This window comes from Salmo trutta, chromosome 13 (genome assembly GCF_901001165.1).
Source record: "Salmo trutta chromosome 13, fSalTru1.1, whole genome shotgun sequence".
Taxonomy (NCBI): domain Eukaryota; kingdom Metazoa; phylum Chordata; class Actinopteri; order Salmoniformes; family Salmonidae; genus Salmo; species Salmo trutta.
Window position 1 is genome coordinate 38,037,095 of NC_042969.1, and position 15,596 is coordinate 38,052,690.

At 39.6% G+C, this 15,596-nt stretch overlaps 1 protein-coding gene across 3 annotated transcripts in view; it reads right to left on the reverse strand.

Annotated features, from left to right (window-relative positions):
- The window catches only part of LOC115205753 (kelch-like protein 4), a 45,145-nt gene extending 29,826 nt beyond the window's left edge, over nucleotides 1-15,319 (reverse strand). For all 3 annotated transcript variants that reach the window (XM_029772050.1, XM_029772051.1, XM_029772052.1), the window contains exon 1: nucleotides 14,524-15,319. In XM_029772050.1, the coding sequence (XP_029627910.1) occupies nucleotides 14,524-14,981 (458 nt within the window). In that variant the 5' untranslated portion in view covers nucleotides 14,982-15,319. The remainder of the gene's footprint in view (nucleotides 1-14,523) is intronic.
- Between the last annotated feature and the right edge of the window lie 277 nt (nucleotides 15,320-15,596).

Sequence of the window (15,596 nt, forward strand, 5' to 3'; positions counted from 1 at the left end):
GCAAACCACTTCCCCTAGTTGGCAAAATATGCACAATAAGACTGTTCCTACAGGGATACCTGTTGGGATAGGTCCATAGCAACACATTTAATGTATTAGACCCACAATAAAAACAGCTCCTACATTTACCTGTTTGGATAGGTCCCTAGCAACACATTTAAAGGATATAAACATAACATTTGAATTGGAAAAGGGGGTTGTTAGATTTTTATTTTGTTGTATCTTGCAAATTCTTTAACAATTGCTTTCTTACTAGGTAATACATCCTCCTACTGCTTGGTTATTCCCTATGTTTAATGGGATCTTAACATCAGACTGGGTGTCAACCACCAACTGAGAGCCTATAAGCCATCATGAAAAACAACTGAGTTACTGCCATTGACAGGGAGATGGTGGTGGTATTTCTCTTCCAAGGCGATTGAGGGTGGAATTGAGATATCATTCATGGGAACAGCTGCTGACTCAAACCTCTTGTTAGAATGTTATAAGGAAAAGGGGTCAGGGTTTTCGATTTTTTGGGGGTTATGTCGTATATTTTCAGAGAAAGCAGGTTGAGACATTGTTTGTTAAAGCGGCAATGAGAGGATCGTTTGAATGTTAGTGATGTGGAGAAATCCAAGTCGTCCAAGGAGAAATCCAATGGTGCACTGTGATATATTGGTTGGGTGTGGGTTTATTGAGAGAAACCAAGTTTGACTAATGACTATGACTTAAATGTGCTGGTGGCAAGAGACTGGAATTCATGTTTTTTGACATCCAGATTCTGATTTGGTAGATTTATGAGATTGTCCGAAATTACACGTCAACCAATTTATGATGTGAAAGGTAATTGGATCACCACCCAGATGTCAGAGGGAATCAATGTGAATATTTTTATCAAATACTACGTACATTCGGTTAGCTTTTGATGCGTGTGAAACCGATGATGGAGCGGCAGGTAGCCTAGTGGTTAGAGGCAGGTAGCCTAGCGGTTAGAGGTAGGTAGCCTAGTGGTTAGAGGCAGGTAGCCTAGCGGTTAGAGGCAGGTAGCCTAGCGGTTAGAGGCAGGTAGCCTAGCGGTTAGAGGCAGGTAGCCTAGTGGTTAGAGGCAGGTAGCCTAGCGGTTAGAGACAGGTAGCCTAGCGGTTAGAGGGAGGTAGCCTAGTAGTTAGAGGCAGGTAGCCTAGCGGTTAGAGGCGGGTAGCCTAGCGGTTAGAGGCAGGTAGCCTAGTGGTTAGAGGAAGGTAGCCTAGTGGTTAGAGGCAGGTAGCCTAGTGGTTAGAGGCAGGTAGCCTAGCGGTTAGAGTCAGGTAGCCTAGCGGTTAGAGGCAGGTAGCCTAGCGGTTAGAGGCAGGTAGCTGAGCGGTTAGAGGCAGGTAGCCTAGTGGTTAGAGGCAGGTAGCCTAGCGGTTAGAGGCAGGTAGCCTAGTGGTTAGAGCGTTGGACTAGTAACCGGAAGGTCGCAAGATCAAATTCCCTAGCTGACAAGGTAAAAATCTATTGTTCTGCCCCTGAACATGGCAGTTAACCCACTGTTCCTAGGCCATCACTGAAAATAAGAATTTGTTCTTAACTGACTTGCCTAATTAAATAAAGGTAAAATAAATGTTTATAATAGACAGATACCACTGTGCATTAAAATACATCAGAATACATCTCCAATCATCTGTTTATCTCTCCATCCTGGGATAGATGTTATTGACTTGATATTACAAGATATATTTTTTTAAAGTACATCATATCTATGTTATCTGATCTGTACCGTCAACTTGGAAGGTCATTTAATTTTTGAGGAGTTCACTAACGGCCCCTTATCATGGGCCACTGAAGGAGCTCAATGGAATTTCATTAGAGATGATTGAGAATAGCACAGAGTAACAGGGTATTTGATGCTCATGGTAGAATAACACAGAGTAACAGGGTATTTGATCCTCATGGTAGAATAACACAGAGTAACAGGGTATTTGATCCTCATGATAGAATAACACAGAGTAACAGGGTATTTGATCCACATGGTAGAATAACACAGAGTAACAGGGTATTTGATCCTCATGGTTGAATAACACAGAGTAACAGGGTATTTGATCCTCATGGTAGAATTGCGCAGAGTAACAGGGTATTTACATAATTTAGCAGACACTCTCATCCAAGAATTTTACAGTAATGGATGCATTTTTTTATAACTTTTTCCATACTGGTCCCCCTCGGGAATCAAACCCACAACCTTGGTGTTGCAAGCGCCAGCCTCAACGAACTGAGCCACAAGGGACCATTTGATCATCTTGGAAGAATAGCATAAAGCAGCGGGAGAAAAATGATTCAGCTGTGTTTTTGATCATGCTTGACCCATTCTGTTTGAGTCCATATTATTAACATAATAACCAGTTCGTTGAACGAGCAGTTCAAGAGTTCTACAGCATTGCCTACCCAAAGACTTGACCATACTAGATATAGTTCACTTAGACCACTGCCTGCCCACCATCTTCTCAACAAAGACTTTTCCATACTAGATATACAGTGCCTTCAGAAAGTATTCAGACCCCTTGACTTTTTCCACATTTTATTTGGTTACAGCCTTATTCTAAAATGGATTAAATAAATAAAGATAGTGAACAAGCTACACACAATACCCCATAATGATATAGACAGAGCTTCGAAATTGAGCTCAGCTGCATCCTGTTTCCATTGATCATCCTTGAGATGTTTCTACAACTTCATTGGAGTCCACCTCTGGTACATTCAATTGATTGGACATGATTTAAAAAGGCAAACCTGTCTATTTAAGGTCCAACAGTTAATAGTGCATGTCCGAGCAAACACCAAGCCATGAGGTGGAAGGAATTGTCTGTAGAGCTTCGAGACAGGCATTGTGTTGAGGAACAGATCTGGGGAAGGGTACCGACACATTTCTGCAGCATTGAAGGTCCCCAAGAACACAGTGGCCTCCATCATTCTTAAATGGAAGAAGTTTGAAACCACCAAGACTCTTCCTAGAGCTGGCCGCCCGACTAAACTGAGCAGTCGGGGGAAGAAGGGCCTTGGTCACTCTAACAGAGCTCTAGAGTTCCTCTGTGAAGATGGAAGAACCTTCCAGAAGGACAACCATCTCCACAGCACTCCACCAATCAGACATTAATGGCAGAGTGGCCAGACAGAAGCCACTCCACAGTAAAAGGCAAATGACAGCCCTCTTGGAGTTTGCCAAAAGGTACCTAAAGAATCTCAGACCATGAGAAACAAGATTCTCTGATCTGATGAAACCAAGATTTAACTCTTTGGTCTGAATGCCAAGGTCATGTCTGGAGGAAACCTGGCACCATCCCTACAGTGAAGCATGAAGGTAGCAGCATCGTGCTGTGGGAATGTTTTCAGCGGCAGGGACTGAGACTAGTCAGGATTGAGGCAAAGTAGAGAGAGATCCTTGATGAAAACCTGCACCAGAGCACTCAGGACCTCATACTGGGACGAAAGCTCACCTTCCAACAGGACAATGACCCTAAGCACACAGCCAAGACAATGCAGGAGTGGGTTCGGGACAAGTCTCTGAATGTCCTTGAGTGGCCCAGCCAGAGCCCGGACTTGAACCCGATCTAACATCTCTGGAGAGACCTGAAAATAGTAGCTGTGCAGCAACGCTCCCCATCCAACCTGACAGACCTTGAGAGGTCCTGCAGAGAAGAATGGGAGAAACTCTCCAAATACAGGTGTGTCAAGCTTGTAGCGTCCTACCCAAGAAGACTCGAGGTTGTAATCGCTGCCAACGGTGGTTCAACAAAGTACTGAGTAAAGGGTAAATTAGGAAATATTTCTATAAACCTGTTTTTGCTTTATCATTATGGGGTATTGTGTGTAGATTGATGAGGGGAAAAAAACGATTTAATCCATTTTAGAATAAGGCTGTAACCTAACAAAATGTGGGGAAAAATCAAGAGATTTGGATAATTTCCGAAGGCACTGTAGTTAACTACATTAAACAGCATGCAGCCTGATAGAAAATGTGCTTTTAAATATGTTTTTGCTGACGATGTTTCATATAAAAAATATCAAATATTTATATTTACATTTACACTACATGTAATTTTATATTTATGTTTAATTCCAATACAACTCATCCTACAATGTTTCACTGATCGAATAAGTGCTGTACCGATGAATCATACCAAAAAGTAGCTACCGGTATTCCAATTAAATAATAATTGAAAACAGATACAGAGTAATCAATACATTTTCATAGGAGGAGATGATGTAGGCTAGTGATTTGAGACAATTTAAATATGACCCTGTGATGTTCTTCCACCATCCCCACACTCAGTTTGTGTGTTTGACATTTCTATTGATCAATGCCTGTCTCGATTTGTCTCAAATCAAATGTTATTTGTCACATGTGCCGAATATAACAGGTACAACACCTTACAACACCTTACCAACACCTTACCATGAAATGCTTACTTACAAGCCCTATGTAGAGGGGGCACCGGTACTGAGTCAATATGCGGGGTACAGGTTAGTAGTGGTAATTGAGGTAATTTGTACATGTACAGTGCCTTGCAAAAGTATTCATCCCACTTGGCGTTTTTACTATTTTGGTGCATTACAATCTGTAATTTAAATTGATTTTTATTTGGATTTCATGTAATGGACATACACGAAATAGTCCAAATTGGTGAAGTGAAATGAAAAAATTAACTTGTCTCATAAAATTCAAAAAAATTCAAAAACAGAAAAGTGGTGTGTGCATATGTATTCACCCCTTTTGCTATGAAACCCCTAAATAAACACTATTAATATTGGTAACACTATTAATATTGGTAACCCTATTAATATTGGTAAAACTCTATTAATATTGGTAACCCTATTCATATTGGTAAAACTCTATTAATATTGGTAACACCATTATTATTGGTAACACTATTAATATTGGTAACACTATTAATATTGGTAACACTATTGATACTGGTCGCACTCTATTAATATTGGTAACACTATTGATATTGGTAACACTATTAATGTTGGTAAAACTCTATTAATATTGGTAAAACTCTATTAATATTGGTAACACTATTAATTTTGGTAACACTTCATTTTGGTAACACTATTAATATTGTTAACTGTCTATTAGTATTGGTAAAACTCTATTAATATTGGTAATACTGTTATTATTAGCAACAGTCTATTAATAATGGTAACAGACTATTAATATTGGTAAAGCTATTAATATTGGTAACCCTCTATTCATTTTTGTAACACCATTAATATTGGTAACACTATTAGAAGTTCAGGCCAAAAAAAATGGGTTCCCTGCTGAAAAAGTTTGAATACCTCTGATCTCCAGGCATAGAAAGCCTTGTTTTGGGATCAGTGTCTGTGAAGGGCTCATCTCCTGAGTTTGCCATAAATGGGATAAAATCCTCTTAAGGATCGTACCCTTTTTTTCAATTTTCACTTAAAATGACATACCCAAATCTAACTGCCTGTAGCTCAGGACCTGATGCAAGATATGCATGTTCTTGATACCATTTCAAAGGAAACACTTTGAAGTTTGTGGAAATGTGAAATTAAAGTAGGAGAATATAACACATTAGATCGGGTAAAAGATAATACAAACATCTTGGAAATGCAAGAGAAAGGCCATACTTTCAGATAGGAGTCTAGGTGTAATTTAGATGTTGGCCATCAGATGGCAGCACTGTGTGTGCAAAATTCCAGACTGATCTAGTAAAGAATTACATTACTGCACAATATTTTGAATCAAGTCTGCCAGGAGTTTGCCCAAATGTGCCGAATTGGTCAATCGATACATTTTCAAGTACATAACTATAGAGAACATACAAAAATGCTATGGTAATAAAATAAATTAAGTTTACACACTCCCAGGAATGTCGTACATGATGGATAATTAGCTTATACACTAACTATCACACCTCTAGATGGCAGGGCGGGGTGGGTGTTGAGCCAGAGACAGCAGTGGGGTCAAACTGTAGAACCCAGTTCCTACATTTGAACATAAAAATTGATAACAAAAAAAACATGTTACATTTTATCTCTGGGACCCTCAGAATGACAAATCCGAACAAAAATGTCTTCTTTTTTGTAATTTTATTTAACCTAGGCAGGTCAGTTAAGAACAAATTCTTATTTTCAACGACGGCCTAGGAACAGTGGGTTAACTGCCTTGTTCAGGGGCAGAAAGAGAGATTTTTACCTTGACAGCTCAGGGATTCAATCTTGCAACCTTTCGGTTACTAGACCAAAGCTCTAACCACTAGGCTACCTGCCACCCCAAGATTACTGAATGTAAGTACATTATTTACCTTCAGAGGTGAATGTATCAAACTAGTTGCCATGATAAAAATGTTTTGTTGTTGTGCACTCTCCTCAAACAATAGCATGGTATTTTTTTCACTGTAATAGCTACTGTTAATTGGACACTGCAGTGAGATTAACAAGCATTTATAAGACATGTCTATATCCCAGAAAGTTGACTGTTGTACACAACGTCATTCTAGTCACATTAGCGCACGTTAGCAGCAACCTTCCCGGTTTAGGGACAACCAAACTTCATAGAGGATAAAGGGAAACAGATCCTCTTCATCTCTGAATGCTCACCTTTCAATAGCAACACCTGTTTACTTCCCTGCAAAAACACAAGCAGAACAAGATATCACCCCAGAAATTACCTGGAATATAAAATCGGCTAAAAATTGTACACAACAATACAAGATAACACACCCACAAACTCCCAAGTATGTATTTGAACATGATCCTTTTATAGGTTACTTTACAAAAAAAATTTATATGCCAGAGATGAACTAGCAAACAGATAAAGCATCAAAAAGATATATGGGAGTGGGAGTTTAATATCCCAATCTGAGATATTACTATGTTTCTGGAGAACAATTGAAAAAAACTATTTTCATAAGAACTGTCATATTTTGATCCTCTAGTGTGGATAATTAATATTCATGTATTTGTCCTTCTCTTTTCTCTCTCTTACTGTTCTATAAGGCCTGTCTGTCCGTATTTTTTCTCTCTCTCTCTCTCTCTCTCTCTCTCTCTCTCTCTCTCTGTTCTATAAGGCATGTCTGTCTGCCTGTATTCTCTCCTCTCTCTCTCTCTGTTTTATAAAGCATGTCTGTCTGCCTGTTACTGTGTTCTCTCCTCTCTCTCTGTCTGTTTTATAAAGCCTGTCTGTCTGCCTGTTACTGTGTTCTCTCCTCTCTCTGATGTAATGGGTGTTCTTCCTGTAACCACTTTAACTCCCAGGATGAATACATTAAAGTGCACTAAAGTCTCTATTGCTGCTGACTGAGCTGAAGACCATGTTGAGTCAAACTGAATATATACATTTTTATTCTCACAGGAATAAAGCAAACGGCTTTGGAAGCCTTATCTGCACAAAAACACAAAGTCGTCTGTGATACCATGCATAACGACTATAACGTCCATTGAATAATTTTAAGATATTCTAGTGGTTTGTGTATCTTTGTCCTGTAGAGTAGAATGTGTGAGTGAACTACTCCCCAGGTGAGTTAAAAAGACAGCTGTACCAGTGAACTACTCCCCAGGTGAGTTATAAAGACAGCTGTACCAGTGAACTACTCCCCAGGTGAGTTAAAAAGACAGCTGTACTAGTGAACTACTCCCCAGGTGAGTTATAAAGACAGCTGTACCAGTGAACTACTCCCCAGGTGAGTTATAAAGACAGCTGTACCAGTGAACTACTCCCCAGGTGAGTTATAAAGACAGCTGTACCAGTGAACTACTCCCCAGGTGAGTTATAAAGACAGCTGTAACAGTGAACTACTCCCCAGGTGAGTTATAAAGACAGCTGTACCAGTGAACTACTCCCCAGACAGCTGTACCAGTGAACTACTCCCCAGGTGAGTTATAAAGACAGCTGTACCAGTGAACTACTCTCCAGGTGACTTATAAAGACAGCTGTACCAGTGAACTACTCCCCAGGTGAGTTATAAAGACAGCTGTACCAGTGAACTACTCCCCAGGTGAGATATAAAGACAGCTGTACCAGTGAACTACTCCCCAGGTGAGATATAAAGACAGCTGTACCAGTGAACTACTCCCCAGGTGAGTTATAAAGACAGCTGTACCAGTGAACTACTCCCCAGGTGAGTTATAAAGACAGCTGTACCAGTGAACTACTCCCCAGACAGCTGTACCAGTGAACTACTCCCCAGGTGAGTTATAAAGACAGCTGTACCAGTGAACTACTCCCCAGGTGAGTTATAAAGACAGCTGTACCAGTGAACTACTCCCCAGGTGAGTTATAAAGACAGCTGTACCAGTGAACTACTCCCCAGGTGAGTTATAAAGACAGCTGTACCAGTGAACTACTCCCCAGACAGCTGTACCAGTGAACTACTCTCCAGGTGAGTTATAAAGACAGCTGTACCAGTGAACTACTCCCCAGGTGAGTTATAAAGACAGCTGTACCAGTGAACTACTCCCCAGGTGAGTTATAAAGACAGCTGTACCAGTGAACTACTCCCCAGGTGAGTTATAAAGACAGCTGTACCAGTGAACTACTCTCCAGGTGACTTATAAAGACAGCTGTACCAGTGAACTACTCCCCAGGTGAGATATAAAGACAGCTGTATCAGTGAACTACTCTCCAGGTGAGATATAAAGACAGCTGTACCAGTGAACTACTCCCCAGGTGAGTTATAAAGACAGCTGTACCAGTGAACTACTCCCCAGGTGAGTTATAAAGACAGCTGTACCAGTGAACTACTCCCCAGGTGAGTTATAAAGACAGCTGTACCAGTGAACTACTCCCCAGACAGCTGTACCAGTGAACTACTCTCCAGGTGAGTTATAAAGACAGCTGTACCAGTGAACTACTCCCCAGGTGAGTTATAAAGACAGCTGTACCAGTGAACTACTCCCCAGGTGAGTTATAAAGACAGCTGTACCAGTGAACTACTCCCCAGGTGAGTTATAAAGACAGCTGTACCAGTGAACTACTCTCCAGGTGACTTATAAAGACAGCTGTACCAGTGAACTACTCCCCAGGTGAGATATAAAGACAGCTGTATCAGTGAACTACTCTCCAGGTGAGATATAAAGACAGCTGTACCAGTGAACTACTCCCCAGGTGAGTTATAAAGACAGCTGTACCAGTGAACTACTCCCCAGGTGAGTTATAAAGGCAGCTGTACCAGTGAACTACTCCCCAGGTGAGTTATAAAGGCAGCTGTACCAGTGAACTACTCCCCCAGGTGAGTTATAAAGACAGCTGTACCAGTGAACTACTCCCCAGGTGAGTTATAAAGACAGCTGTACCAGTGAACTACTCCCCAGGTGAGTTATAAAGACAGCTGTACCAGTGAACTACTCCCCCAGGTGAGTTATAAAGACAGCTGTACCAGTGAACTACTCCCCAGGTGAGTTATAAGGGCAGCTGTACCAGTTGGAGTTTAGTAACTACACAGCTAATTTAGTAGCTACTGTATAGTTAATCATCATGGGGAACTGTATAGTTAATCATCATGAGGAACTGTATAGTTAATCATCATGAGGAACTGTATAGTTAATCATCATGGGGAACTGTATAGTTAATCATCATGGGGAACAGTATAGTTAATCATCATGGGGAACTATATAGTTAATCATCATTGGGAACTGTATAGTTAATCATGGTGAACTGTATAGTTAATCATCATGGAGAACTGTATAGTTAATCATGGGGAACTGTATAGTTAATCATCATGGGGAACTGTATAGTTAATCATCATGGGGAAATGTATAGTTAATCGTGGGGAACTGTATAGTTAATTATGGTGAACTGTATAGTTAATCATCATGGGGAACTGTATAGTTAATCATGGGGAACTATATAGTTAATCATCATGGAGAACTGTATAGTTAATCATGGTGAACTGTATAGTTAATCATCATGGAGAACTGTATAGTTAATCATCATGGAGAACTGTAAAGTTAATCATGGTGAACTGTATAGTTAATCATCATGGGGAACTGTATAGTTAATCATGGGGAACTGTATAGTTAATCATCATGAGGAACTGTATAGTTAATCATCATGTGGAACTGTATAGTTAATCATCATGAGGAACTGTATAGTCAATCATCATGAGGAACTGTATAGTTAATCATCATGGGGAACTGTATAGTTAATCATGGTGAACTGTATAGTGAATCATCATGGGGAATTGTATAGTGAATCATGGGGAACTGTATAGTGAATCATCATGGGGAACTGTATAGTGAATCATCATGGGGAACTGTATAGTGAATCATCATGGGGAACGGTATAGTTAATCATCATGAGGAACTCTATAGTTAATCATGGGGAACTGTATAGTGAATCATCATGGGGAACTGTATAGTGAATCATCATGGGGAACTGTATAGTTAATCATCATGGGGAACTGTATAGTTAATCATGGGGAAATGTATAGTGAATCATCATGGGGAACTGTATAGTTAATCATCATTGGGAACTGTATAGTTAATCATCATGGGGAACTGTATAGTTAATCATCATGAGGAACTGTATAGTTAATCATCATTGGGAACTGTATAGTTAATCATCACGGGGAACTGTATAGTTAATCATCATGGGGAACTGTATAGTTAATCATGGGGAAATGTATAGTGAATCATCATGGGGAACTGTATAGTTAATCATCATGAGGAACTGTATAGTGAATCATCATGGGGAACTGTATAAATAATCATCATGGGGAACTGTATAGTTAATCATCATGGGGAACTGTATAGTTAATCATGGGGAACTGTATAGTGAATCATCATGAGGAACTGTATAGTTAATCATCATGGGGAACTGTATAGTTAATCATCATGGGGAGCTGTATAGTTAATCATGATGAACTGTATAGTTAATCATCATGGGGAACTGTATAGGTAATCATGGTGAACTGTATAGTTAATCATGGGGAACTGTATAGTTAATCATCATGGGGAACTGTATAGTTAATCATCATGAGGAACTGTATAGTTAATCATCATGGGGAACTGTATAGTTAATCATCATGGGGATCTGTATAGTTAATCATGGTGAACTGTATTGTGAATCATCATGGGGAACTGTATAGTTAATCATCATGAGGAACTGTATAGTGAATCATCATGGGGAACTGTATAGTTAATCATCATGGGGAACTGTATAGTTAATCATCATGGGGAACTGTATAGTTAATCGTGGGGAACTGTATAGTGAATCATCATGAGGAACTGTATAGTTAATCATCATGGGGAATTGTATAGTTAATCATCATGGGGATCTGTATAGTTAATCATGGTGAACTGTATAGTTAATCATCATGGGGAACTGTATAGTTAATCATGGTGAACTGTATAGTTAATCATGGGGAACTGTATAGTTAATCATCATTGAGATCTGTATAGTTAATCATGGTGAACTGTATAGTTAATCATCATGGGGAACTGTATAGTTAATCATGGTGAACTGTATAGTTAATCATGGGGAACTGTATAGTTAATCATCATGGGGAACTGTATAGTTAATCATCATGAGGAACTGTATAGTTAATCATCATGGGGAACTGTATAGTGAATCATCATGGGGAACGGTATAGTTAATCATCATGAGGAACTGTATAGTTAATTATGGGGAACTGTATAGTTAATCATCATGAGGAACTGTATAGTTAATCATCATGGGGAACTGTATAGTTAATCATGGGGAACTGTATAGTTAATCATGGGGAACTGTACAGGTAATAATGGGGAACTTTATAGTGAATCATCATGGGGAACTGTATAGTTAATCATCATGGGGAACTGTATAGGTAATCATGGGGAACTGTATAGTGAATCATCATGGGGAACTGTATAGTTAATCATCATGGGGAACTGTATAGGTAATCATGGGGAACTGTATAGTGAATCATCATGGGGAACTGTATAGTTAATTATCATGGGGAACTGTATAGTTAATCATGGGGAACTGTATAGTTAATCATCATGAGGAACTGTATAGTTAATCATCATGAGGAACTGTATCGTTAATCATGGGGAACTGTATACTGAATCATCATGAGGAACTGTATAGTTAATCATCATGAGGAACTGTATAGTTAATAATGCGGAAATGTATAGTGAATCATCATGGGGAACTGTATAGTTAATCATCATGAGGAACTGTATAGTTAATCATGGGAACTATATAGATAATCATCATGGGGAACTGTATAGTTAATCATCATGGGGAACTGTATAGTTAATCATCATGAGGAACTGTATAGTTAATTATCATGGGGAACTGTATAGTTAATCATGGGGAACTGTATAGTTAATCATCATGAGGAACTGTATAGTTAATCATCATGAGGAACTGTATCGTTAATCATGGGGAACTGTATACTGAATCATCATGAGGAACTGTATAGTTAATCATCATGAGGAACTGTATAGTTAATAATGCGGAAATGTATAGTGAATCATCATGGGGAACTGTATAGTTAATCATCATGAGGAACTGTATAGTTAATCATGGGAACTATATAGATAATCATCATGGGGAACTGTATAGTTAATCATCATGGGGAACTGTATAGTTAATCATCATGAGGAACGGTGAACTGTATAGTTAATCATCATGGGGAACTGTATAGTTAATCATGGTGAACTGTATAGTTAATCATCATGGGGAACTGTATAGTTAATCATCATTGGGAACTGTATAGTTAATCATCATGGGGAACTGTATAGTTAATCATCATTGGGAACTGTATAGTTAATCATCATGAGGAACTGTATAGTTAATCATCATTGGGAACTGTATAGTTAATCATCATGGGGAACTGTATAGTTAATCATCATGGGGAACTGTATAGTTAATCATGGGGAAATGTATAGTGAATCATCATGGGGAACTGTATAGTTAATCATCATGAGGAACTGTATAGTGAATCATCATGGGGAACTGTATAAATAATCATCATGGGGAACTGTATAGTTAATCATCATGGGGAACTGTATAGTTAATCATGGGGAACTGTATAGTGAATCATCATGAGGAACTGTATAGTTAATCATCATGGGGAACTGTATAGTTAATCATCATGGGGAGCTGTATAGTTAATCATGGTGAACTGTATAGTTAATCATCATGGGGAACTGTATAGTTAATCATGGTGAACTGTATAGTTAATCATCATGGGGAACTGTATAGTTAATCATCATGGGGAACTGTATAGTTAATCATCATGACCAGTATAGGGGTTATTTGTATTTGTAGGTTGGTCAGGACGTGGCAGAGGGTATTTGTTTCATGTGGTTCGGGGGTTATGTACATTGTAGGGGTGTTTGATTTATTATTTCCGGGTTTTGGTTTATGTTCTATGTTTTGTATTTCTAGTTTCATTCTAGTTCTTTGTATTTCTATGTCTAGGTAATTGGGTGTTGGAGGCAGGTGTTTTTAGTTGCCTCTGATTGAGAGTCCTGTATATAGGTATGTGCTTTGTTTGTAGTTTTTGGGTAGTTGTATTTCGCACTGCTGTGAGTATTAGCCTGTGAAACTGTCATTCTTTGTTTTCACATTTATTTAATAAAATATAATGATGAACATGCAACCCGCTGCGCCTTGGTCCTCTCTACCCAACGACAGCCATGACAAAAATAAAATCTGATAATTGTATTTGTATAATGATTTGTATAAATATCGTAATAATAAAACAAATATTACAAAAATGGACTCACAAAATAATGCAACTCAATTTAGGCTTTCACCTATTTGGAATAATGGCTGGCTCACATTTTTGTCAATGCAGACTTCTTTTGTGAACCTCCACCATAGCTTACTGCAGTGTTAGAAAAAGTATCCAATTGTCATACTTGAGTAAAAGTAAAGGTACCTTCATAGAAAATGGCTCAAGTAAAAGTGATAACCCAGTAAAATGTATAAAAAATCTAAAAGTATTTGGTTTTGAATATATTTAAGTATTCAAAGTAAATGTAATTGCTAAAATATACTTAAGCATCAAAAGTATAAGTAATTTCAAAATCCTTATATTAAGCAAACCAGGCGGCACCATTTTCTAGTTTTTTTTATTTATGGAAAGCCAGGGGCACACTCCAACACAGACATCATTTACAATTGAAGCATGTGTAGGAATGACCAGGGATGTTCTCTTGAAAAGTGTGTGAATAAGATCGTTTTCCTGTCCTGCTAAGCATTCAAAATGTAACAAGTACTTTTGGGTGTCAGGGAAAATGTATGGAGTAAAAAATACATTATTTTCTTTATGAATGTAGTGAAGTAAAAGTAAAAGTTATCAACAATATAAATAGTAAAGTGAAGTACAGATACCCCAGAAAACGACATACTGTAAGTAATACTTTCCAGTATTTGTACTTATTAAGTAACTTATACCACTGGCCTACTGTGCATGTAAACAAGGTGCTAAAGCAATTACCTCTTGGAAAATACAACTGCCTCTGGCTTTACCGAACTTGGTTCTTAATCTGACTATGATTGTTTTGACTCAGTTTCATCCATATGTGTCTCCTGCGTTGCCATACCTGTGTCTTGCTTCCGCCTCCGAGGACTCCTCTACACTCTTCACATTCTCCTGGCTGCTCTTGGAGCAGTCCTCCTTCCTGGTGTTGTTAGGTGAGCTGCTGTTCTTAGGCAGCTCGTGGCCGTCATGCTGCTGCAGGTGCTGGATAATGTTCTGCTGGTGCCATGATTGATTACTGCCTCTGACATAGACAGGCGTGGGGGCCAGGATACTATGGACCGGACTGTTGCTGTTCTGCTTCCAGAGTCCCCCTCCGCTGCCACCTCTGTCCCGGGAGTGACTCTTCAGCCTGCCCTGGACTGGGGTCCCTCTGTGATCAAAGCTCTCCTGGAGGTATCCTACTCCTCCTCCTCCTCCACCTCCTCCTCCTCCACCGGCAGAACTCTGGGATGAATGACTAAACCAGCGCCAACGCAGCCTGAGGATCTGTTTCACGTCAAACTCTTTCTTCCCCGACATCCTTCTTTCTTTCTTTCTTTCTTTCTTTTTAGAGCTGAAGAAGAAGCCAGCAGTCAAATTTACTAGTGTAGAATCCCCCTAAAACATGGTGGAGGGTAAAGATAAAGGAGCCTATGAATTCAGTTCCAGTATGTTCAGTACTGTACGCCTCCCTCCTCCTTTTGTCTTCTTCCTCCTCCTCCTCCGTTGTTCTTTGAGTGGAGGGCAAGAAGGGAACAGTCTTCTCTCTCTGCAGCTTTTGTCTCCCTGTGCCTGGGCTTATTTTCCTCCTCCCTCCAACTCTGTCTCTCTATGGCTCTCTTTCTCTATGTCTCTCTCTCTCTATCTCTCTCTCGCTCTCTCTCTCTCTATGGCTCTCTCTCTCTCTCTCTCGCTTTCTCTCTCGCTGTCTCTCTCTCTCTCTCTTGCTGTCTCTCTCTCTATGTTTCTCTCTCTCTCTATCTCTCTCTCTCTCTCTATGTTTCTCTCTCTCTATGTCTCTCTCTCTCTGTTTCAGCTGCTGATCCTCCTGCTGCTCCCTGTAAGCTCAGTTAAAGCACATACATGACACACGCTCCCTCCCTCCCTCCCTCGCTTGTCTTCTTGGTCTCGCTCACTCGCTCCGTGTCCTCACTG